General features: G+C 42.7%; 1 protein-coding gene across 1 annotated transcript; it reads right to left on the bottom strand.

Moving 5' to 3' along the window:
• Positions 1-22,994: 22,994 nt before the first annotated feature.
• On the bottom strand, positions 22,995-24,643 carry LOC116634870 (adapter protein CIKS-like). Its single transcript, XM_032408336.1, is given in 2 exon segments — positions 22,995-24,577; positions 24,580-24,643. Coding segments are annotated over 2 exon segments (1,647 nt in total).
• Positions 24,644-24,944: the final 301 nt, after the last annotated feature.

Genomic DNA, 24,944 nt, shown 5'->3' with positions numbered 1-24,944 from the left:
CCATGATTGTGGTTTCTTTCTTCATAAATGATTATTTGAAAACCATGCCAAAACAGTTGTTTTGCTTTTTCATTCCTTGGCATCTCTTGATGCCTATACTTTATCTATCTGTATCTGTCTCTTGAATCCCTTTCCCAAACACCTTCTCTTTCCTCACTTGGTTCAGATTTTTGGGCAGAGACTGGACAGGATTAGTGCCGTGTTAGAGTTAGCTGAGACACAGTGGTCCACACTGTACAGTGCTGGTTCTGGACCTTAGCACACAAACACCTCTGCCCTGGGAACTTCTTCCAGATGCTCTGGGTGAGCCCAAGGCAGCTGTATGCACTGCAGGTTGTATCCTCTTAGCCACAGTTGCCTGGGACAGAAATGGTACCTAACTCAAGCTAGGCCATATTAGGTTCCCTTCTCCAGGAATGTGGAATTGAACCGGGGAGCGGGGGCAGCCAGTTATTTTGTTAAGGAGCTGCAACATGATGCCTTAGGAGCTGTGGGTTACACAGTCTGCCCTGTGGGCTGAGGATGAGGAAATGCCAGTCTGCAGAAACAGGACAGTGAAGCAGATTTGCAGAGAGAATCAGAGATGAGAGATGGAATTGAAATCATGATGACTTCCAGTTCCACCTTCCAGTTCTTTCCTGAGAAAGGCTACATTTTCCCTCTTGGGTTCTGTAAGACCACTTAGTGGCCTTAAAGTAAATAAAATCTCCCCCTTGCTTTTCTTTGCTTAAACTAGTTTGAGTAGGCTACAGTTACTTGCGACCAAGAGAATACTAATGGGGACATGTTCATCTCTAGAATTCTATAATTCAGTGACACATAAGACTGCTAATGATTTCAGGGGTGGGGAACGTGGGAACCAGAGTCCTAGGCAATGAGGAAGGCAGGGGAGGGACTTGGAGGGGTTCTGGGTGAGTGAATTACACTGGGCTTAGTGAATATGATAAGGAACCACCCTACTTCACAAACATACCTGTGGGGTGGGGGAAGCTTGACTAGATAAACATTCTTTTCCTTCAAGTTCTGATGTTAGTATTTGAGGATTTGGAGCAGATAGTTAAAAACCCTAAGTAAATCCAGCTGGTATTTAACAGAGGTAAGGGGAGATTCCTTTTTTGATGAAGATTTTTCTTTCTGGTCTTTTGTGTGTGCAGTGTGGAATCCATTCTGGAAAGCTCCTGTCTATATTAAATCCTTCTCATGCTCAGTATTTTTCTTCCTTCCTTCTGCTCTGTCTGACCTGATATGATGTCATTTGGGCTGTATTAAACATTTTTTTTTGAAAAAGAGTGAACATTATACATTTCATCCAAAAAATGCTATTTCTGGGTCTACAATTCATCTCTGCCATGGCATTTTCCTGGTTCCTAAAGGACTCCGGTACAGACGTACCTTCTCCCCCTCCTCCCTTTCACCTTGGACTCAGCACTAAAAAATGTAAAAGACGTTAATAAGGCAGGAGGTGCTTTATGCCACAGGGTATAGATGATACTATTGGAAATGAGGAATCTTCTTCCTGAATGTTGTCAATTTGTTACTTTTCTGAGTCTGCTGGTGGCAGCTCAGCATGGGGCCCCGTTATCTCCCGGCCCAAGCAGCTGGCTTTGGGCGCAAGTCTGGACTAGGAGAGATTGCTTCTTGGCCCCAGTGGGGCATTTCACAATTTTCTCTTCCTTGAGAAACTTTAAAAAGCCATCTAGGCTACGCTACCTGTGTACTTCATTTAGAGCAGCTATCATGTGACTCGGTTCAGGAAAGGCAGCAGCCAGACACCCTGCTGTGGAGAGGGTGAAACATGTCACCCGGCTGTGGGCTGGTGCCTGGGACACGGGGTACGCTGGGTCTGGGAATCGGGCCAGCCTGGCTCAACCAACACTTACTCGACACCTACTGTATGGGAGCAATTATGTTAGGCTTGGGGGTACAGTGGTCAATAAGAGGTGGTCTGTGCCCTCAAAGAGCTCACAATTTAGTGTCAAAGATGAAAAAAATAAATACCTAATGTATAACGGGTCAAGTCAGAGAGAGAAGGGAATACAGGAGCAGGATGAGGAGACATCAAGAACTGGCATAGGAAGGTGAGGGATGGAATATGGAGGAGGGTAGTCATCTGATCTGAGTCTCAAGGAACAAACTGGAGAAGCCAGGAGTAAAAGTAGAGGAAAAGCATTCGAGGCAGAGGGGACAGCATGAACCAACCATGGAGGTATGAAACTGAGTGGCCTATTTGGGAGACAAGTAGAGTGCTAGAGTGTTGAAGAGAGGAGGGGGGAATATAGAAGACAAGGCTGGTGAAGTAAGCAGGGCCCAGCTGGTTGTGTACCATGTCGCGGGGGAGGGCATTGGCCTTTCTTTTATAGGTGCTGGGGAACCATCAACATAAGGGTGTGCCTAGCATCGGTGGAGGGGCTGAGCCAGAGGAGTATCCTGAGGGGTGAGGCTCAGGCCCAGAAGCTCTGGGAAGGAGCTGGTGGTAGAGGCAGAACCAAAGGCTGGCAGCAGGGTGCTAGACACCTTCAAGTGCTGAGGGTCTCGGACGAACCAATGGGTCCACAGGCCTTGAGGGCCCTGGATCCGAAGTCTGCCCTGTGAGGTCAAGCCCAAAGAATGAGGCAGGTAATGAGGGTCAGAATAAGCCTAAATAGGTCAGAATTGGCCAAAAGCCAGAGGCCCACTCAGCTGCTGGCACAGGACCTGTCAAAAGTTGTGACCCCTGCCTCTTTACCATCTGCCCCTAACCACCCCTCTCCTGTTTAGCTAGCTTTAGGCAATTTCAAGTTTCCACTCAAAGGTCCATTCCTACTCTGCTAGGGGTGACTGACAAGAACCATGCTGAGTCATCAGGCTGCTGATACAGTTCCTGTCAATAGATACGGTGGCTTGGGCCAGATGGTGGCAATGGAGAACAGTAGACAGACTGAGATGTATTTTGTAGGTTGACACAACAGGACTCAGTTATAGGTTGGATTTTGGGGGTGAGCAAGAAGGCATTTCAGGACTGTCAGATTCCTGGCTTTCAGCTACTGGAGGTTGGTGGTACCAACTGCTTATAAGGTGTATTAGTTGGCTAGGGCTGCTGTAACAAAGTTCCAAAGACTGGATGGTTTAAACAACAGAAATTTATTGTCTTACAGTTCTAGAGGCTGGATATCCAAGATCAAGGTGTTGGCAGGATTGGTTTCTTCTAAGGGAAGAATCTGTTCCAGGCCTCTCCTTGCTTTGTAGATGGCCATATACTCCTGTGTCTTCCCATTGTCCTTTTCTTTGTAAGTGTTGGTGACCACATTTTCTCTTCTTATGAAGACACCAGTCATATTGGATTAGGGCCCACCCTAATAATCTCACTTTAACTTAATTATCTCTTTAAAAATCCCATCTCCAGGGGCGCCTGGGTGGCTCAGCCAGTTAAGCATCTGCCTTCGGCTCAGGTCATGATCCCAGGGTCCTGGGATCGAGCCCCGCATCGGGCTCCCTGCTCAGCGGGAAGCCTGATTCTCCGTCTCCCTGCTTGTGCTCTCTCCTGCTTGTGCTCTCTCTCTGTCAAATAAATAAAATCTTAAAAAAAAAAAAAAGACAGAAAATGTCAGGCAGGCAGTTGTATATACAGAATCTGCAGCTCTGAGATGAGGTCTGGGTTGCAGAGACAAATTTAGGAATTGTTGGCAAATTTAAAATTTATTTAAAGCCATGAAAATTGGCCTTGGTGTGTGTGTGTGTGGAAGGGCACTTGTACACAAGGAACAAAGAATCTAAGTTGAATCCCGTGGAAGTCCACAGAAATTCTTCCCTCTACAAGGCTATGGCCCATGTCTTCAGGCCTGCCACATAGTTGGTCCTCAAGGTCAGTTATAATGTAGAAATTAGCTCAGAAAGAATTGTAGAGTACCTGGCAAGGGACTCCTCCATTGCAAATAGAGATTTATTTTAAAAAAAAATCCCCACTATATGTTATCATTATAAATATAACACATGCTTATTATTAAAAAAAAAATCCCTGCAAATTAAATGGTATGATAAAGGAAAGTGAAAAAAATCTCTCATTTTGGACACTTCATATTCTCTTACTTTCATTCCTTATTATAGGATCAACCACAACAAATGGCTTCACACAGGTTTGACTTCCTTCCTTTGACCACCTTGGCTCAAGCAGCATGCTGAGTATCTTTTGCTACTTACCTTGGGGCTTCTATGTACATACACAAGACTGATGAAAAGTAGAACTAAGTTTATAAGAATGAGCTAATTTTTTCTCTCTTTATTGAGGTATAGTTGATACACAACATTGTGTAAGTTTAAAGTAATACAACATGGTGATTTGATCACCTTCCATATTGTGAAATGATTACCACATTAGGATTAGTTAACACCTCCATCACCTTACATGATTACCATTTCTTTTTTTGTGGTGAGAACATTTAAGCTTACTCTTTTTTTTTTTTTAAGATTTTATTTATTTATTTGACAGAGAGAGAGACAGCAAGAGAGGGAACACAAGCAGGGGGAGTGGGAGAGGGAGAAGCAGGCTTCCCGCGGAGCAGGGGGCCCGACGTGGGGCTCGATCCCAGGACCCCGGGATCATGACGTGAGCCGAAGGCAGACGCTTAATGACTGAGCCACCCAGGTGCCCTGAAGCTTACTCTTTTTTTTTTTTTTTTTTAATTTTATTATGTTATGTTAGTCACCATACAATACATCATTAGTTTTTGATGTAGTGATCCATGATCCATTGTTTTCATATAACACCCAGTGCTCCATGCAGTACGTGCCCTCCTTAATACCCATCACCGGGCTAACCAATCTCCCCTCCCCCCTCCCCTCTAAAACCCTGTTTGTTTCTCAGGTCCATAGTCTCTTATGGTTCATCTCTCCCTCCAATTCCCCCCCCACCATTTTTCCCTTCCTTCTCCTTATGTCCTCCATGTCATTCCTTATGTTCCACAAATAAGTGAAACCATATGATAATTGACTTTCTCTGCCTAACTTATTTCACTTAGCATAATCTCCTCCAGTCCCATCCATGTTGATGTAAAAGTTGGGTATTCATCTTTTCTGATGGCTGAGTAATATTCCATTGTATATATGGACCACATCTTCTTTATCCATTCATCTGTTGGAGGGCATCTCGGCTCTTTCCGCTATTGCGGACATTGCTGCTATGAACATTGGGGTGCATATGGCCCTTCTTTTCACTACATCTGTGTCTTTGGGGTAAATACCCAGTAGTGCAATTGCTGGGTCATAGGGTAGCTCTATTTTTAAATTTTTGAGGAACCTCCACACTGTTTTCCAAAGTGGCTGTACCAACTTGCATTCCCACCAACAGAAGCTTACTCTTTTAGCAACTTTCAGTATAGAATATGGTACTGCTAACTATAGCCACCAATCTGTACACTAGATCCCCAGAACTTATTAATCTTATAACTGGAAGTTTATGCCCTTTGACCAACATCTCTTCATCCCCCCCACCCCCCACCCCAGCCCCTGGCAATCACTATTCTAATCTCTGTTTCTATGGGTTTGGCTTTTTTGGATTCTACCTCTAAGTGAGAATATATAGTATTTGTCATTCTGTCTCTGATTTATTTCACTTAGCATAATGCCGTCAAGGTCCATCCATGTGGCAAATGGCAGGATTTCCTTCTTTCTCATGGCTGAATTTTATATCTCTACTATCTCTGTCTGTGTATCTCTCTCTCTCTCTCTCTCTCTCTCGATCTAGATAGAGATCTATCTAGATAGGTAGATAGAAATAGATCTAGATAGATAGATAGATAGATAGGAATAGAGACAAAATCTTTATCCATTCATCTGTACAGGAACACTTAGGTTGTTTCCATATCTTGGCTATTGTGATAATGCTGCAATGAACACGAGAGTGCAGGTATCCCTTGGGATATTGATTTCATTTCCTTTGGATATATACCCAGAAGTGGTATTTCTGGATCATATGGTAGTTCTATTTTTAATTTTTTAAGGAATCTTCCTGCTATTTCCATAGTGGCTGTACCAATTTACATTCCACCATCAATGCACAAAAGCTCCCTTTTTCTCCACATCCTGCCAACACTTACCTCTTGTGTATCTCTTGTCTTTTTGATGACAGCCATTGAAACAGGTGTGAGTTGATATTTCATTATAGTTTTGATTTCTATTAACTGATTAGTGATGTTGAGCATCCTTTTAAGTACCTGTTGGTCATTTGTATGTCTTCTTGGGAAAATGTCTCTTCAGATCTTCTGCTCATTTTAAATTGGATTATTTTAAATTTTAAATTATTACTGCTACTGAGTTCTATGAGTTCCTTATGTATTTTTGATATCAACTCCTTATCAGATACATGATTTGCGAATATATTTTAGGTTGCCTTTTCATTTTGTTGGTTGTTTCTTTTGCTGTGCAGAAGTTTTCAGATTGATGTAGTCCCACTTACTTACTTTTGCTTTTGTTGCTTGTGCTTTTTGTGTCATATCCAAAAAAATTGTTGCCAAGACCAATGTGAAGATTTTTCCTTATGTTTTCTTCTAGGAGTTTTGTGGTTTCAGATATTATGTTTAAATCTTTAATCCATCTTGAGTTAATTTTTGTGAGAGGTGTAAGATAGGGGTTCAGTTTTATTCTCCTGCATTCCAGTTTCCCCAACTCCATTTATGGGAGAGACTATTCTTTCCTTACTGAGATTTTTTTTCCTCGTTTCATTGAATTGTCTTTCTGTGTTTTCTAGTAGCTTACTGAGCTTCCTTAAAACAGTTATTTTGAATTCTTTATTGGACAAATTGCAGATGTCTGTATCTTTGGGGTTAATTACTAGGAGATTATTGTGACTCTTTGGTGGTGTCATGTTTCATTGATTTTTCATGTTCCTTGAATTCTTGAGTTGCTGTCTTTGTATTTGAAGTCACAGTCACCTCCTCCTGTCTTTACTAACTGACTTCAGGAGAGGAATACCTTTCATTAGTCCTGCTAGGGATTCTGAGGCTTTCTTAGACCTTCTAGGGATACACCTATTCCACGCTTCTTGCTCCCTCTTGTGGCAGAATTCTTCTTTTTTTTTTTTTTTAGTATGTTATGTTAATCCCCATACATTACATCATTAGTTTTTGATGTAGTGTTCCATGATTCATTGTTTGCATATAACACCCAGTGCTCCATGCAGAACGTGCCCTCTTTAATACCCATCACCAGGCTAACCCATCCTCCCACCCCCCTCCCCTCTAGAACCCTCAGTTTGTTTTTCAGAGTCCATAGTCTCTCATGGTTCATCTCCCCTTCTGATTTCCCCCCCTTCATTCTTCCCCTCCTGCTATCTTCTTCTTCTTCTTCTTTTTTTTTAACATATAATGTATTACTTGCTTCAGAGGTACAGGTCTGTGATTCAACAGTCTTACACAATTCACAGCACTCACCATAGCACATACCCTCCCCAATGTCTATTACCCAGTCACCCCATCCCTCCCACCCCCCACCACTCCAGCAACTCTCCGTTTGTTTCCTGAGATTAAGAATTCCTCATATCAGTGAGGTCATAGGATACATGTCTTTCTCTGTTTGACTTATTTCGCTCAGCATAATACCCTCCAGTTCCATCCACGTCGTTGCAAATGGCAAGATTCCATTCCTTTTGATGGCTGCATAATATTCCATTGTATATATATACCACATCTTCTTTATCCATTCATCTGTCGATGGACATCTTGGCTCTTTCCACAGTTTAGCTATTGTGGACATTGCTGCTATAAACATCAGGGTGCACGTATCCCTTCGGATCCCTACATTTGTATCTTTGGGGTAAATACCCAGTAGTGCAATTGCTGGATCGTATGGTAGCTCTATTTTCAACTTTTTGAGGAACCTCCATACTGTTTTCCAGAGTGGCTGCACCGGCTTGCATTCCCACCAACAGTGTAGGTCTTGTGGCAGAATTCTTAACCTTGTATGCCTTTTCTCTGCAACAGATAGGATCAAGTGCTAATAGCTTCCCTTTTGTTTTACTGAAGGTGGCATGAAATCTCAAGTTTATGGACCTCTCAGGCCTGTAGGTTTGGGCTGCCTTTCTATGCCTACTCTAGGCATCTGCCAAAGCTTGCTCTCACTGCCATTGGTAGCATGCCTTGAGAGTTGGCCACTGGGTCGGGGTATGTGTGGGTGAGGCTCACAGAACACTGAGGATGCCCATGTGCCAGTTGTGGGGATGTGTGGGCCAGGTGTTCCAGCACTTATGGGTGGGTTTGATGGAGTCCTTGACACTGTTAATAGGATCACATCCCTTTAATGTTCTCCAGGATTCCTATCTCCTGCTTTCCTACTGTCTTCCTGCCCCTTACTCATGAAGCTCATGACTCAAGGTTCTGGATGAAGTGAGAGGAATGGGCCTACTTGGCAGCATCCTGCACAGCTAGGGAGCCCAGGTGTTCACTCACATGCTCTCATTTCTTCCCACAGGAGAAATCATAGGCCGAGATGTCTCTTGGCCCTGAACTGTGCTGTCTTGGGTAAAGGATGATGCAGGTAAAGCAAACTGTTCCTCTTATCCTTTCCAGTGCATTCAAACTAGTATTTTTTTTTTCCTCCAGTGGTATGCTGGAACGCCTTCGCTGGAAACCTGGACTTCCACAAAGGCTCTTTCATCCCTGGGTAATTGTCAAAGACTCTTTTCCAGGGGTTCCCAGACCACAGCTGAGAGCGACTGGAGCTGGTTTATGGGTCACTACAGGGTACGCTGTCAGGAAAGAGGTCTCTATGCCTATTATCTGATGCATGGGTGGGTATGCTCCTCCCAGGTCCCTTGGCAAATGGGTGCTGGATCTGACAGCTCCCACAAAGACACCTTTGTCTGTGGATGAATGCCAAATTGTTGTTGTTGAGGTGGGGTGGGGGGGACACAACTGAGGGATGTCTTAGTCATGTGGGTGATGTCACTCCAGAAATGAGATAATTTTATATATCTTCAAATAGTATTTTTGAAAGATAACAAAAAGGAGATCCTTAAGAGAATCTAGGGCCAGGACCAGGGTGAGGTGACTGAGACTTCTATGGTGCAAAATTTAAGGAGGCATTTACTCACAGGGTCATGCACATGCAGGGTCAGACTTATTTCACCCTAGTCCCAGGCCTAGGCAGATCAGTGGGGTCTCTTGATGAGTATAGTCCTGAAAGCTTCTTCAGGGACAGTGCATAATGCCTGCAGAGTATGGGAGATCTTTGGGGGTAGGACATTCCCCTCTGTGTACCATCTCATGTAGATAAATGAAGGCAGCACAGTCTGTAAGTCTTGAAGAGAACAGGCTATGGGACCAGATGAGCCAGGCCCAAATGCTGGTTCTGCCATATACTAGTTGAGTGGCCTTGGGCACCTACATGAAAATTCCTCTGTTGGGGAGTAGTGAGCTATGCATGCCACTTTGTTGGGAGTCTGCTCCACTAAAGGTCTAGTTACGGCCTTTACTCATGAGATGGGTGCTCTGAGAGTCCTAGGACAGCGTGAATCACTTCTGTCCTGGGGAATTGGAAGAAAATACAGTAAAGGAGAGGACCACCAGGTAATTTCAATTTAATAAATAATTATCAAGGACTCATGTATAAGACATTGTGCTGAGCTGTAGGGGACATAAGTGTAGAGGTGTAGTTAGGGTAATATATACCCTTAAGCTCTCTCATCCCCTTTCCTGACGGGAGCTGTGCCTGGTCTGGCGGTGGTGTGCTCTGGTGGGGGTAACAGGCCAGGGAGTTTATCCTTTACCTGGAGTTGGTTTGGTTGCCAAACTTAAGAATGTTTTAAAAACTGGGGGTACACTAAAGGTAGGAGTGGGGAGATGAAAAATGGGGTCAACAAAAATGGGTCAACAAAATGAGGAAGGTGAGAGACACTTACTGGAGCCAGGGAGAAAGATTGCTGGTGGATGAGAGTGGGAGATAGAGCAAGAGAATAGATGTGAAGAGGTCATGGGTGAATATTTGGCAGAGAAGCTGCTCTCCAGAGCTGGCTTTTACTCTCATGGCATGGCTTGTGGCAAAGTGATGGGGCAGATGCCTATCACCTGATGTGGGAGTAATCTTCCTTCTTCCTTCTCCAGGCTCGAACATTAGTATTCTTAAGGAGGCATGGCTAGATTTTCTAGACACGAACTGTGGAAACCCTGAGTTTAGAGGCAGTAGCCTGAAAATTAACAGTATTTTTGTTTTCCTACAAGTCAGCATAGTTTGGGCATCAAGTCAAAGCTCAGTTCTCCATTGCTCCAAATCATCTTATTATTCTTGACTTTGCTGTGACTAATGTCTGTCAGTCACAAAGGTTCAGCCATAAACACATATATGAACTCACAAGAAGTATTGGCCACGGCTGCTGGTTTCCACTTCACAGTAAATTGAGCTCATTTTTCTCTGATATTAAAAAATTCTTTCTGGGGCCCCTGGGTGGCTCAGTTGGTTAAGTGTCTGACTCTTGATTTCGGCTCAAGTCATGATCTCAGGGTGATGAGATCAAGCCCTATGTCTGGCTCCACACTCAGCATGGAGTCTGCTTGAGATTCTCTCTCTCCCTCTCCCCTGCCCCTCCCCCTGCTCATGGGTGCTCTCTTTCTAAATAAATAAATAAACAAAATCTTTTTTTTTGTTTAAAATCAATTAACATATAGTATATTATTAGTTTCAGAAGTAGAGTTTAGTGATTCATCACTTGCATATAACACCCAGTGCTCATTACATCAAGTGCCCTCCTCAATGCCCATCACCCTGTTACCCTATCCTCCCACCCACTTCCCCTCTAGCAATCCTCATTTTGTTCCCTAGCATTAAGGGTCTCTTACTGTTTGTCTCCCTCTCTGATTTCATCTTATTTTATTTTTCCCTCCCTTCCCTTATGTTCATCTGTTTTGTTTCTTAAATTCCACATGAGTGCGATCATATATTTGTCTTTCTCTGATTGTCTTATTTCACTTAGCATAATATCCTCTAGTTCCACCCACATCATTGCAAATGGTAAGATTTCATTCTTTTTGATGGCTGAGTAATATTATATATATATGTGTGTGTATATATATAATATACATACATGTATGTATAGGTATATATAAAGTATAGATACATAGTATAGTGTATGGTGTATATATAATGTATGTGTGTGTATATATACACATACATACATATATATATCTTCTTTATCCATTCATCTGTCGATGGACATCTGGGTGCTCTCTCTCTCTCTCTCTCTCAATAAATAAATAAATAAAATCTTAAAAAATTTCTTCCTTGACCTATTCTGTCTCTCCATTCCTTCCAAGCTCTTTGAAGTTAGTATACTTTGTCTCAAGTTTCTCATTCCCTCTTTTTTTCACATGAGCTCAACTCCCTAGTTTTTACCACATTTACTCCACAAACACTTGCTCACCAGGATCCACTCTGGATTGCCACATCCAATGGGCCTCTTTTAGTATTTACCTGAAGTTCTCACTGTGGTAACAGATACTGTCGACCACATAGCTCTTCTTGGTTTTCTTCTTTGGCTTCTGTGTTATTGTTTTCTTCTGTGTCTTCCATCTGTTCGGCTGTCCTTGGTGGATTCCTTTTGGTTCCTCTGCCCTTCCGATGTTGCTGTTCCTCAAAGTTGTGTCCTGGTCCTCTTCTTTCCTCTCTGACCCTGAGTGTTTTTTTTTTTTTTCATTCCTATAATTATGGAATTATTATCCTGTATTTAGAATTCTATATTCTATATTATAGGAATCTATACTAGCTATAAAATATAAATCCTTGACTCCCACATCTGTAGTTCATATTGTATTATAGATGTACGGAGATTTCATACCTATGTGTTCAACTGCCTATGGGATGTTCTAGAAGTGTTTCAAACTTAACATGTCCCAAATTGGATTGATTATTTCCTAGAAAACCTGATACTCTTTAAGTATTACATTTATCAGTAAATGTCAACCCTTTGTTCAGCCGCCAGGGCCTTGGACATCATCTTAGACACCCCCTTTCCTTTAAGCTTCACATGCAAATGATGACCAAGTCCTGTTCTTTCTATCATTTTGACATCTCTCCTGTTCATTCTTCTCTATAACCTTCTAGTCTCCTCAGCTCCAGTCTCACCACAAGCAATGTATTCTTCAAACTCTTGTCAGTGTGATCTTATAAAATACAAATCCGACCATTTCACTCTCTGGTTTGAAACTAGTCAAAGGCCTCCCACTACCCAACAATAAAGCTTAAACCTCTTAGTCTGGCCTCCCTGAGTTGCACAGTCCAGTTTCTGTCCATTTTGCCAGGCTTTTCTTTAGTAGAGCTCTTCTCACATACTTTGCCTAGTGAGAGAATGAATAAATGAATGAATCCATCATTGAAGTCACTAATAAACACAACAGAGTGTACCAAGCAGTTTAAGACCTGCTTCTGTTTGAAGCCCACTTATCAGATTGATAAGCCTGTAGGATTTCCTGAATGAAAAACTTCAAGATTATAGGCAAGATTTATTCTCTGTGACTCAGGAGGGCAGGAGCATGTAATTTCAGAGAAATATGTTTCAACTTTCAGCATAACTTTCTACCAATGACAGCAGGCCACAAAGCAGAGGATTTCCCTGAAATAGGGAGGTCCCCATATCTGGAGGTGACCAGATAGGAGCTAAGTGATTACAGCAGGCAGGTTGGAGGAGCGACTCCTGCATTGTGTGGAGAATTGGACTAGAGGACCTCTCATCTCCCTTCCATGAGGAGAAGAAGAGGAAGGGAAAAGAATTAATATCTGTTGAGGGCTTACCATGTGCCTGGCATTGTTCTTGGTGCTTTATATTTATTGGTTCATTTTCTCTAACAATTGCTTTAGAGGAAAGTGCCATTACCATCTCCATTTTATTGATGAGGACTCTTAGATCTCAGAGAGGTGAAGTAACTTTCCCAAGACCATGCAGAAGGTAAATGATAGAGCTGGGCTTATAACCTTAGAGTGGTTCTCAAAGTATATTTCCTGATCAGTAGCATCATCATCAACCGGGACCTTGTTAGAAATGCAAATTCTCAGATCTTACCCCAGACCTTACTGAATCAGAAACTCTGGGGGTGGGGCCCAACCATGTGTAGTTTAACAAGCCCTCCAGGTGATTCTGATGCCCCTAAAGCTTGAGAATCACTGCTCTAAAGAACATTCCATTAAATCTCATTATGTATATGGGAAGATATTAGGAAGAAAATTCCATTCACATCTTTGGGAGAATTTTGAAAAAACAAAACCAAACCAAACGCTCTTAGTCTATATGGCATCCACATTTAGACTGCTGCCTTGAATGTGGGGCAGGTCAAGGGACTTCATGGTAGGTCTGAACAGCCAGCAGCTCCCAGCAGATTACAAGGTAATTCGGAACCACAGTTCCTCCGAGAATAGCTTCTTGTAGAAGGAACAGTGTGAACCTGGGTAAAAGAAAAAAAAAATTACTAAAAACAATACCTTCCAGTTTAAAATACGAAGAAGATGCCACAAATCTTCCAAACCCCCTTTTATAGAATGAGTTCAATAAAAGCAAGAGAAATTTTGTGTTAAAAAAAAGCCAGATAGAACTGCTGGTAGTATGCTATCATTTATTTTGTTAATTCAGCAACATTTCAAGTGAGACCCAGACACTATAGCATTTAAAAATAATGCAACCTTGCTCCTGATGCAAGTGGCAAAAGCGAGAGGTCTCCACGGAGCTTTGCTAAAGGGAAAAAAAAAAGAAATTAAAAACCGTCCACTAATGTGCCAGCGAGTAATGAAATAAGAATCTGACACTTGGTGCATTGAAATGCAAACAAGATGTCCCTGTGTTACCCTGGCAATTCATCATAAAGGCCGGTGCATTTCTGCTTATTATACATGAGGTGCAGTGAATTATTACCAGGCTGGTTCTTCTAACAAACTTTTCAAAGTATGTACACGATAGGGTCAAAAGAGATTTATATGTGTGTTTGTGTGTTTGTGTGTGTGTGTGTGCACTCATGCTAGGATGTGCACATAGAATTGTATGTTTCTCTGCCTGTGAATACCTGGAGCCAAATATATCTGGATTATAAGGGAGAAATTCAGGTGATGACCTAAGTATTTGGAAGCATTCTTTCTCTCTCTCTCTCTCTCTCATTTCACCTCTTCTATCTATCTATCATCTATCTATCTATCTATCATCTATCTATCTATCTATCTATCTATCTATCTATCTATCCATCCATTCATCCATCTTATAGGTCCCAAGGAGGGGAGAATTAGAGGAGACCCAGTCCTATGGGCTGTGAAAAAAAAAAAAAAAAAAAGCAGTAATTGCTCCCAGGCAGGTAAATTGGGATTTAAAGGGCCGCCTTGTTTGCCATGGGAGAAACAGGAGATGGTGGAAGTGAGAAAAACAGGAGGAAGGTTGGTGATGGGATTGCAGTGATTTCCCTGTGAAAAGTTCTCAGGCACATCTCCCAAACCAGTTTCATTACAAGATCTGGCATAAGGTTGGCATGTAAGTGGAATAAAAAAAAAAGGAAATTCATATAGAGCACACACCAAAAGTATCTAGAAGGATACACAGCAGCTTATAGTAGTTATTATTGGGGAATGAAATTATGAGAAGGGAGAGAGAATACAAAGGTAGAGAGAATAAAAACAAAACAAAATACCTGTACTATGCCCCAGGTTCAACAATTATCAACTCATGGCCCATATTGTTTCATTTTATCCTACTCCCCCAGCCCATTTCTCAACTCTCCAGCTTATTTTGAAACAACTCCCAGACATAGCATTCACTAGTAGTGTGCCAATTGAAAAAAGAAACATGTTCTAATAGAAAATAAAAAGAGAAATTAATATGAAATCTATAATAATTCAAATACGGTTGGAGTTTCCATTGTCTAGTGAATTTTTTTTTAAAGCAGTAATTCTCTTACCTGGCTGATCACTGGAATTTCCTGGGAAACTTTTTAAACGGGAAGTTTCCAGAGCCCACCAAGACCCACAGAATCAAAATCTCCATGGTGGGCCCAGGGATATCTGTGATTAAAAAGTTCCATATATGATTCTGATGATGAGCCAGGTTTGGGAACAGTTGGTCTACTAAAGATAAACTGTTTCAAGTACCTTCAAGCACTTTGGAAAGACTTAATTCCATATAAGCAGTTGATACACTAATTACAAATTTGCCTTATCTAGTCATTAAATTAGGTTCCCTAAGGACTACTCTGAATCCCTTGGATTAAAGGAGTAGTTGAATCTAGTTAACCCAGTTCTGATTAGTATATAGTTATAAAATAGAAAAACACATTTTCTTAAAATATTCTACAATGCATACTTATTATCAATGTAATACTAGTCTTTGCTATAATTGGTGAAAACACGTGCTTTATTTTTGCCAGTAGATTCCCCTAATTTTAAGGTGAGGAAATAGGATCTCAAAGCAATTAAACAATTTTCCTAAGGATGTGTAGCTGGCAAATGGCTGATCCAGGGCAAATGCAAAACCTGCACTGTGATAGGCACTGGTGGGTCAATACAAATAATATGGGTTCTAATGTTCCAAAGACTTAGAGTTTAGTGAGGGAGACAGACAAGTATTGTGGACATGACTTTTAGTCCATAGACTTAAAATACCTGCAGCCTAGAGCAGTGATAATAGTGAGTTGATTTCATTAAACAAGCTCAGGTGCCCAGAAGTGAAACTGTTTTAATTTTTCCAGAACAGAACTTAATTTCTATTTTGAACTTTTATTCTAACAACAAATGACACTTTATTTCAGTCAATGTAAGTAATCTTGGTCACTTGAGGATTTCCTGGCCCTTCTCCTTCCATGGGGTTGAATTGAGTTCTGGGGGGCATCAGAATGCCCAGGCCGAGGAGAAATTAATTTTATCTTCCACCCTGCAACTGATGAGCATCTCATCTCATTTCTGTCTGGTCCGTAAGGGCTGGTCCACATAGATGGCGGCTGTAATTCTTTATCCTAACCACAAGGCCTTTTCAGATCTGGGTCTTAGCGGCTCTCACAATAGTCTTGGTTATCCGCAGACAGTTGGCTGTTCCATGTGCTGTGCTGGTATGGTATAATAAGAAATATATATTTTATCTTTGTCCCTGTTCTTGGCACAGTGCTCCTTGGAATTTCCTGAGAGATAAAAGTGATAGGAACATCTTTTGTTAATTGTAACAAGCCCTTTTCAACTACACCTGAGTTTAGGCTAATGAGGCAACTGTTGGCAGGTCCTTAGACATCATCTTTTAGGATGGGGGCTGCTCACCAGAAAGACCAAACTTTGATTAGAAGCTTGGAATTTCCAGGTCCATTGCTATACCCAGACATCTCGGTTGGAGATTGAGTTCAATCACTAATGGTCAATAATTTTATCAATCACCTATATAATGAAATCTACATAAAAATCCCTAAATGGCTGGGTTCAGAGAGCCCTGATGCTGTGCTTTGGGAAATTCCATGGTTTTTGCCAATTACTGGACTTTACCTGGTAACTGAGCACAGATCCTTCTTACTCTTGGATCTCCAGATCGATCTGGCAATTCTATTATGTACGCTGCCTCCAAAAGACTTGGCTTGGTGTGTGTGGGGGTTGGTGGAGGTAGGTGGGGAGAGGTGGTAGAGTAAATGGCATGGGTATCCCTCTCAGGGACCCACGAGGGTCCGCGTTTCTTCCTTTCTACTTAGTGATTACAGTACTGGTTTTTGATGTCCCAGTATTCCCATAGAATGTACTTATTTTTCAGTAGCATAATGACAATGTGTTTCCCTTTGATCTTCTCTCCCCTTTGACTCAGCTCCACAGATTATAGAATATTATGCAGTCTACTATGAGTGGGGATTGGGAAAAAACTGTCTTTGAATGTCTTTGACCACACACATTCTTTCAAATCTTTTAATTTATGGCATAAACTATGACTTGACTTCTTCAGAGCTTAGAATGTCAATGCCCTCCAGCCAAGACCAGGAGGAACATACTTGTAGTAGAACAAATTTGGCTTATTATTTGGTGCAGTGAGGGAGAACACATACCATAAAGAATCAAGGTGTTGTTGGTAAGAGGGTGTTAGAAAGGACTTATTATAGAATTTGGGCTTGTGTTAAGAGATTTTGAAAGGGTTTAAGAAAATGGGGTTTTGCTCTGGATTGGATGCTGTCAGGAAGTAGGGTAATTCTATGATTGGGTATCTTAATATATTTTATCTTGCAGGAGGGAAGATTAGACAGAGACTAAAGCTATAGTTGGTAAAGAAGCAGCAGTCATTCATATTAACTGGGGGAGGGAGATATTGGGTATTTTTGTGGCCTGGAAAGATTTGTGTTTTCACTGTGTTCAGACATGAGTATGGACTGGTCTTGTTTTTGTCTTGATCCATTATGGTTTCATAGTAGCCTTGTCTGATACTGACATTCTATGAAACTTTTTATGATTTACAGGAGAATACCCAGACCTATCTGTGGGTGCCAGGCCAGCTCCTAGCAAAACCAAGGCCAGGCTGAAAGTATTAAGCCAGCTCCCAAATGTCAGGGGCTGCTTTTTTCTTTCTCAGTATATGAAACCCAGATTTATGAGCCCTAAATGGATTTTTGAAGTGCAAAACCAGAATACATTATTTATGTTTTCCTATGTTCCTGAAGTCTAGCTTCTCAAAGAGAGGGGAGCCTTGAGATATCAGGTAGTCCTAGAGAAAATGACATCAAAATTACAATATTAAATCATTATCCTGTTATCTGTACGATGATATTAGCACGTGATCAGTACTATGATGGAGGTAGCATTGTGCAGGGAGAACCTAACACAACCTCTTCCTGGAAGAGGTGATTGAGATGACTTTTTCACCAAAAGAGGGAGAGGGAAGAAAAGGTATTATAGGTAGAAAGAAAAGCACCCATTGGCAGAGCTGGGGGAGGAGAGGGTACACTAGAGAAGTCAGTCATGGTACTTGTCTTGCTCACAGTTCCTTTTAAGTAAAAGCAACGGATTTCACCCCTGTCCAAAGTTGATTGGATCAGAAGTGCTTACTGACCCAAAAGGGCAGCCACTTTGTAGGCTAGTCAGCAACCTGTGAGGTTGTCCTGCACATAAAGAGGAGCTGGGTCAATCCGATTTTCTTTTTTTCAGGATTGTGGACTAGGAAATGCCAAGAGAAAGAGGCTTTGAGGGGCTAAGAGTTGAAGTTTAAACGCTGTGTGAAGAGGAGCCTTGAGGAAGACTGGTAGTCAAGAGGGATCCTGGACAAAGTTATGGGGAGCAGGGACTCAAGGCAGAGAAATGGCAGGTTGAAGGAATAAGCAGTGGGGTGACTTCAATAGATAAACCCCAGGAAGAGAAGATGCCTGGCAATAGCTGACTCCTCTAAGGGCAGAGTGGCAAAGTGGAAATCACTCACTCCTGCAGTTCCTCTTCTTCTGTGGGTGGAGACTGATTCGACCAGAATCTTTTTTCCTGGAGTTCACATCCTTTCCTCCTCCTCAGCACTCCACCGATAGCCTTACAGTGCTCCTCCTCCGACTCAAACCTATTTGAATTATTTTTTTTTAAAATTTTATTATGTTATGTTAATCACCATACAGTATATCATTAGTTTTTGATGTAGTGTTCCATGATTCATTGTTTGCATATAACACCCAGTGCTCCATGCAGAACGTGCCCTCTTTAAAACCCATCACCAGGCTAACCCATCCCCCCACCCCCCTCCCCTCTAGAACTCTTAGTTTGTTTCTCAGAGTCCATAGTCTCTCATGGTTCGTCTCCCCCTCCGATTTCCCCCGCTTCATTTTTCCCTTCCTGCTATCTTCTTCTTCTTCTTTTTTTTTTTTTTTAACATATAATGTATTATTTGTTTCAGAGGTACGGGTCTGTGATTCACCTATTTGAATTCTTTGAACTGAAAGAACCCAACCAAAGCAAGCACAGAGGGAAGCAGGGACCAGACCCCAGTGGGTGCTGTCTGCTAAGACCTGGGGCTTTTAGATAAATGCCCCATCAGAGCTCATTCAATTCTAAGTGACAGAAAACCCATCTGTTTGGTTTAAGACCAAATAGCATTGTGTTATCTCATATAACTGAAAAGTCCAGGGGTAGTTAGCGTGAGGCATGCTGGCTTCAGGGCCTTGGACAATGTCATTAGGACTGTCTCCCCATGTCTCTGCACTGTCCTTCTCTATGTGGTCTTCAGGCAGTCTCCTCTCCAGGTTTATATCCTATGGACATAGGGTGTCTTCTTGGTTGCTTTGGAAAAAATCCTGGGAATGAGGATTAGGTCAACTTGAATTAGGGACCTGTCCCTGAACAAATCCCCATGGCTGTTAATACCTAGTGGATTGGTGGGACTAGCCCTGTTCAACTTCAAGGATAAGATTGAGGGTAGATGCTAGACAGGCAAATTTAGCAGTCTGTCAGTGTGTCTTCATGTGTATGTGCTTGTGCATTTAAATGCCTCCATTAGTTCTAGCCACTAGGAGATGAGGAGCCTAGATAAGAAAGAAAAAACAAAACACAGCCATTATCTGGACACAAATGCATCTTTTAATTTTAGTAAGAATTAGTTCAGAAGCCAATATACATTTAATCTGTTTTCATTATTATTTTTTTTTATCTTTCAAAATAGCTTTGGAATTTGATGTAGGTGGTGGCACCATGATTAGAAGGTCATAGGAAATGAGGTTCATGATGAGCCTAGAAGGAAACCAGCAGTGTGTAAGAGAAGGGTAGTTTCTGGAGTTGAAAGGGTTGAATCTGGTTCTGTCATTTACTGGCTTAAGTCATTTAGTCCCTCTGGGCTTCAGAATCTGTAGTTGGGGATGGTGATAGACATCCTGTAGTGCTGTTGGTGAGGGTTAAATGCAAGATAAAATATCTGGCACGTGGGAGGTCCTGACTAATGGTAGCTATTGTTATCAGGAGCCTGCCTCCAGGCTATGTGGCTCAGCATTCCAAGATCCTCCTCCCTTCAGGCAACACACACCCGATCATTTCTTTTTTTTTTTTTTAATTTTTTATTGTTATGTTAATCCCTATACATTACATCATTAGTTTTAGATATAGTGTTCCATGATTCATTGTTTGTGCATAACACCCAGTGCTCCATGCAGAACGTGCCCTCCTCAATACCCATCACCAGGCTAACCCATCCTCCCACCCCCCTCCCCTCTAGAACCCTCAGTTTGTTTTTCAGAGTCCATCGTCTCTCATGGTTCGTCTACCCCTCCGATTTCCCCCCTTCATTCTTCCCCTCCTGCTACATTCTTCTTCTTTTTCTTTTTCTTTCTTAACATATATTGCATTATTTGTTTCAGAGGTACAGATCTGAGATTCAACAGTCTTGCACAATTCACAGCGCTTACCAGAGTACATACCCTCCCCAGTGTCCATCACCCAGTCACCCCATCCCTCCCACCCCACCCCCCACTCCAGCAACCCTCAGTTTGTTTCCTGAGATTAAGAATTCCTCATATCAGTGAGGTCATATGATACATGTCTTTCTCTGTTTGACTTATTTCGCTCAGCATAATACCCTCCAGTTCCATCCACGTCATTGCAAATGGCAAGATCTCATTCCTTTTGATGGCTGCATAATATTCCATTGTATATATATACCACTTCCTCTTTATCCATTCATCTGTTGATGGACATCTTGGCTCTTTCCACAGTTTGGCTATTGTGGACATTGCTGCTATAAACATCGGGGTGCACGTACCCTTTCGGATCCCTACTTTTGTATCTTTGGGGTAAATACCCAGTAGTGCAATTGCTGGATCATATGGTAGCTCTATTTTCAACTTTTTGAGGAATCTCCATACTGTTTTCCAGAGTGGCTGCACCAGCTTGCATTCCCACCAACAGTGTAGGAGGGTTCCCCTTTCTCCGCATCCCCGCCAACATCTGTCATTTCCTGACTTGTTAATTTTAGCCATTCTGACTGCACACCCGATCATTTCAAACTCCCTGTCGGGTTGCTCTGCCTGAGTCTACACCCTGCCAACTCCAGGTAAAGAAAACCCTTGGTTGAAATCGGTTGACAAGGAACACTTTGAAAACTATAGGTTGAATTCAGCTGATAGCAAGTTAACAATTAGCCAAAATAGCCTGATTATGATTAGAGAAAACATATATCAAAATTCAGTCTTTTTATTTTCCAGATTAGTCTGTGCATGTGGTTATTGACTCCTGTTATAAGTGACATTCTAAAACCTTATGCCCAGCAGTTTGTAAAGCAGCCCTAGAAAGAGTGTTTGTGTATGTGTGTGTATGCATTTGTGTGCATATGTGTTTTGTGCAAATGAGAGGAAGAGTGGTGTTGCTGAAGGGACCATGCATCTGGGAACAGAGGCTGATGAAGTCCCTGGCAGGTGGTAGGATCCTTGCCAAAGCTGTGACTGTTCCTGGGGAATGACTGACGGGCTTGCTTGACTCTCACTCGAGGCTGTTTTTGCTGTGGCTGTCTGCAGTAGAGTAGGCCCAGAGAAAATGTCTCAATGGAGAATTCAAAAGCTGGTTTTGATTAGAGCCTTGCAGCAGCCAGAGCAATAAAAGGCAGTCAGTGGGAACCTGGCTCTGTGGCTCACGAGCTAAGTACTGGTCCAGAGCTATGTCATCTATGCATTAATGCATTGTCTGCCTCATCCTTGCAAGCCAGGTGTGTGGGATTGGCAGGGTGAACCGGCTCCAAATCAAAGCCCAAGGGGATGTCCTGAACTTCTTTCATTGGCCCTTTCTCTAGCTTAGCAGAGGGGAATAGCGGAAGCCTGTGGGACAGTTGGTTGGCAGCTGGAACTTTATCAAGGTAATGTCAAATTTTAAGGCTTATAGTTAGTACTGCTGGCTTCCAAGTCCTGTTTTTCTAGCTCAGAAATTAAAGTGCAATGAGAGTTTGTTCATTAGTTCATTCATTCGTTAGTTTGTTCGTTCATTCATTCATTCATTCATTCTACCCTGTATTCCTCTTAAAAGAAACAGAAGTATTTTTCAATAAAGAGAGAGGGACAAGACTATAGATGTACCTCAAACTTCAGCTGATATTTTAACATAATTGATCTTAAAAATATAGTTCTGGGCTTCCTAGAAGGGAAACACATTGTATTTGATAAAGGGAAGCATACCAGCACATCTCCAGAGAAACTTTTTCTTGTTATAATGTCCCTATGTGCCAAACAGGTGTGTAAATTCCTCTAAATCAGTGGCTCTTCAAGTGTGGTCCCTGGGCCAGCAGCATCTGGGAACTTGTTAGAAATGCAGACTCTCAGGCTCTACCCCAGACCTAGGAATCGGATACTCTGGGGGTGGGGCCCAGCAATCTGAGCTTTACCAAACCTACTAGGCATTTCCGGAAGGATGTGAAATTTGAGAACCACTGTTTTAAATGTGCTTAATGTTTAAAGAGGGGCCAGGTGCTACTGATTACTTTGATGCCTTGTTTAGCATGTCCACAGCAATCTGCAAAAGCAGGTGACCCATTTCTTGGTCTTCCCCATACTTATGGTCTTTGTATAACACTGGAATAGGGAGGCCAGACTGTCTGTCACTAGGTTTATTCAATCCCAGCTTGTTTTCAGGAAGATGATGGCTATTTTTGAAAGACACATTTCTATCAGCTTTTTTTTTATTTTTATATTTTACACATTTTATTATTTGTACATGAATCAGGTTGGTCTGAGGACACACGAGTATCTGGCTAACTCATAAAAGTAGCTTTAAGCAACGGGATGGTGTTTGTGGTCTTTTACATTTATTGCAACATCATTTATATTATCTACTTGCTAAGCAGGGAGAGGCCCAGAACGGACACATCAGACTGTTAGGAGCAACATGCTGCGGGTGTCAGAAGTAGGGAATACAGAGCAGCTACGGCCTCTGTTTGAAAGGCAGGGTCTATGAAGGTCTCCACAGCAAGAGTGCTCTGCAGGACAGGTCTTCTGGGGTAGGGAGGAGCCCTCTGAGGGGGATGGCAAACAGCCTCTGCTGGAAGAGTGCTTGTCGCAACAGGGCCCCACACGCGGCATGGCTCCGGGGTCTGGGGACAGAGGGGCTCACAGGGACACCACCTGAAGGGCGGGCAGAGGCCCCCAGGGAGGGGCTATGTACTCTTCCTCTCTGAGCTGCAGTAGCACGGTGTTTCTCTTCTTGGGCCAGCTGTAGACGTGAGTGCTCTGAAGCCAGGTGGGCATATGCTCCTTCTTAGCATTTGGGAAGAGCACAGGGATGAATCTGAAAGTCATGCTTCCTTGTTTTATGGACTCAATCTGCATCCTTCGATGAATGTCCTTAGTATGTAAGCCATGCTCATCCTTGCCTAGCTGCGACTCAGCATCTTCCACATCCTGTTTGTATTTGGGGCCGACTGCTACAATTATCATCATTGTCTTTTCTCTAAGGTAGCGTTCCATCCACTTAATGATATCAATATCTGGGATTCTATCCTCAAATATGTCAATTGCAGTTTGGAAGCCATTTACCAACAAAAAGTTCACGAATTTCACCACCTCCATGGCTGTGTCCATAGAATAAGTGATAAAGACTTTCCATAATTCTTCTGGCAAATGGCTTGTTTTCAGAGTTCCTCTGGCTGGAAGGTTACTAGGGGGTCTAGGGACAGCAGCTGGGGATGGAGCCTGGGGATCTGGTGGTCTCAACTCTGCAGGATACCCCAAGGACTCCTCAGGAACTCCAGCTGGATTAGGTGGCTGGTTATATAGTTGGTCCCTCGGGAGCCTTGGGGAAGAGTGGTCTCTTTGTCCAGGCCTCTCATCTTGGTCCCAGGGGCTGGGGTAGTTCAGGACCTTCTGCACAGGGTGCAAGCCCCTCATGCTGGCTCCAGGTAGGAGATGCCCACACACAGCCGGCTGGACCACTTGCTGGTAGGCTGCTTGGGGGTGGTCATGGCCACATGGCACCTGCTGATACGGACCTCCAGAATAATGGTAATGACAGTTCCACTGAACATGTGGGGGAGGGTTGGGAGGCAGCATCTGTGCACATACTGGGTACCTCTGAGGTTCAAACTGAGAGGACCTGAGAGGTCTGGGGAGGTGCTGGGGGCAACACACAGAGGTGAGGGGCAGGGGCCTTTCTAGCTGCCTGAGGCCCAGGACATCCTTGGGTTGGGAATCATACCCCGTGTCTATTGTAGGCAGATCTGGAGCTGCTTGTTTCTTGTGGGGCCCGGGCTATTGCACCATCTCTTGGCTACTGCCTGAGGAGTCTGCTGAGGCATTAGGTAAATTTTGGTCTGATTTGCCTGAGTCATGGCTAGTGTCAGGAGAAGCTGCTGAAAGCTGAGATCCTAGCCATTGATTCCGTTTTTCCATGAAAAAACTGATGCTCTGGAGGAGGGTTCCAATCACAGACTCAGGCTCATGCTTGCTGACTGCAGAGGAGCCCAAGGGAAAATCTTTGCCCGGGTCTGGGTGTCTCCTCCAGAAGCTGTCTTCGCTCTCCTCCAGGATTTTAATGTGCAGGCAGGTGACCTGCTGGGTCATAGGCCATAGGTGATTTGCAAGTTTCAGGGGTGGGTGAGCCTGAGAAAAGTCTCCTGAAGAACAGTGAGGGGTTTTGGGCGCTGACAAGCTGTTGGCTGCCATGTTCCTTAGATTTGGAGCAGGCGGTTCAATCTGGGATTGGTTAACTGACTTGGGTATGGTTCTGATTCATTAACCTCCACAGGAGTGCTCTGGTTCATTCTAGTTCCTTAGCACCACCAAGGACAGAAAGACTGGCCCTCCATCAGCTCTTCTCCCTTTCAGACTTGTAGTGATGTAACATAAATGCACTTTTGCATTTTTAGCTGCAAATCTTTGTCAGTATTGTTAGGAAAAATACCCTATAAAATATAACCGGTGTAATTTCCTTGCAGTTTCTCCCTTAATATGTGCCTTACCATCTTATTAGAGGTAGAAATTTAATTTACATCCAGTAAATCTAATCAAAATTTCTAATTCCCCACAACGTACATTTACATTTATCTTCTCTATTGAAATGAG

This window comes from Phoca vitulina, unplaced genomic scaffold (assembly GCF_004348235.1).
Source record: "Phoca vitulina isolate PV1807 unplaced genomic scaffold, GSC_HSeal_1.0 scaffold10, whole genome shotgun sequence".
NCBI lineage: Eukaryota > Metazoa > Chordata > Mammalia > Carnivora > Phocidae > Phoca > Phoca vitulina.
The sequence above is the reverse complement of the archived record's forward strand: the minus strand, read 5'-3'. Positions and strand labels throughout refer to the sequence as shown.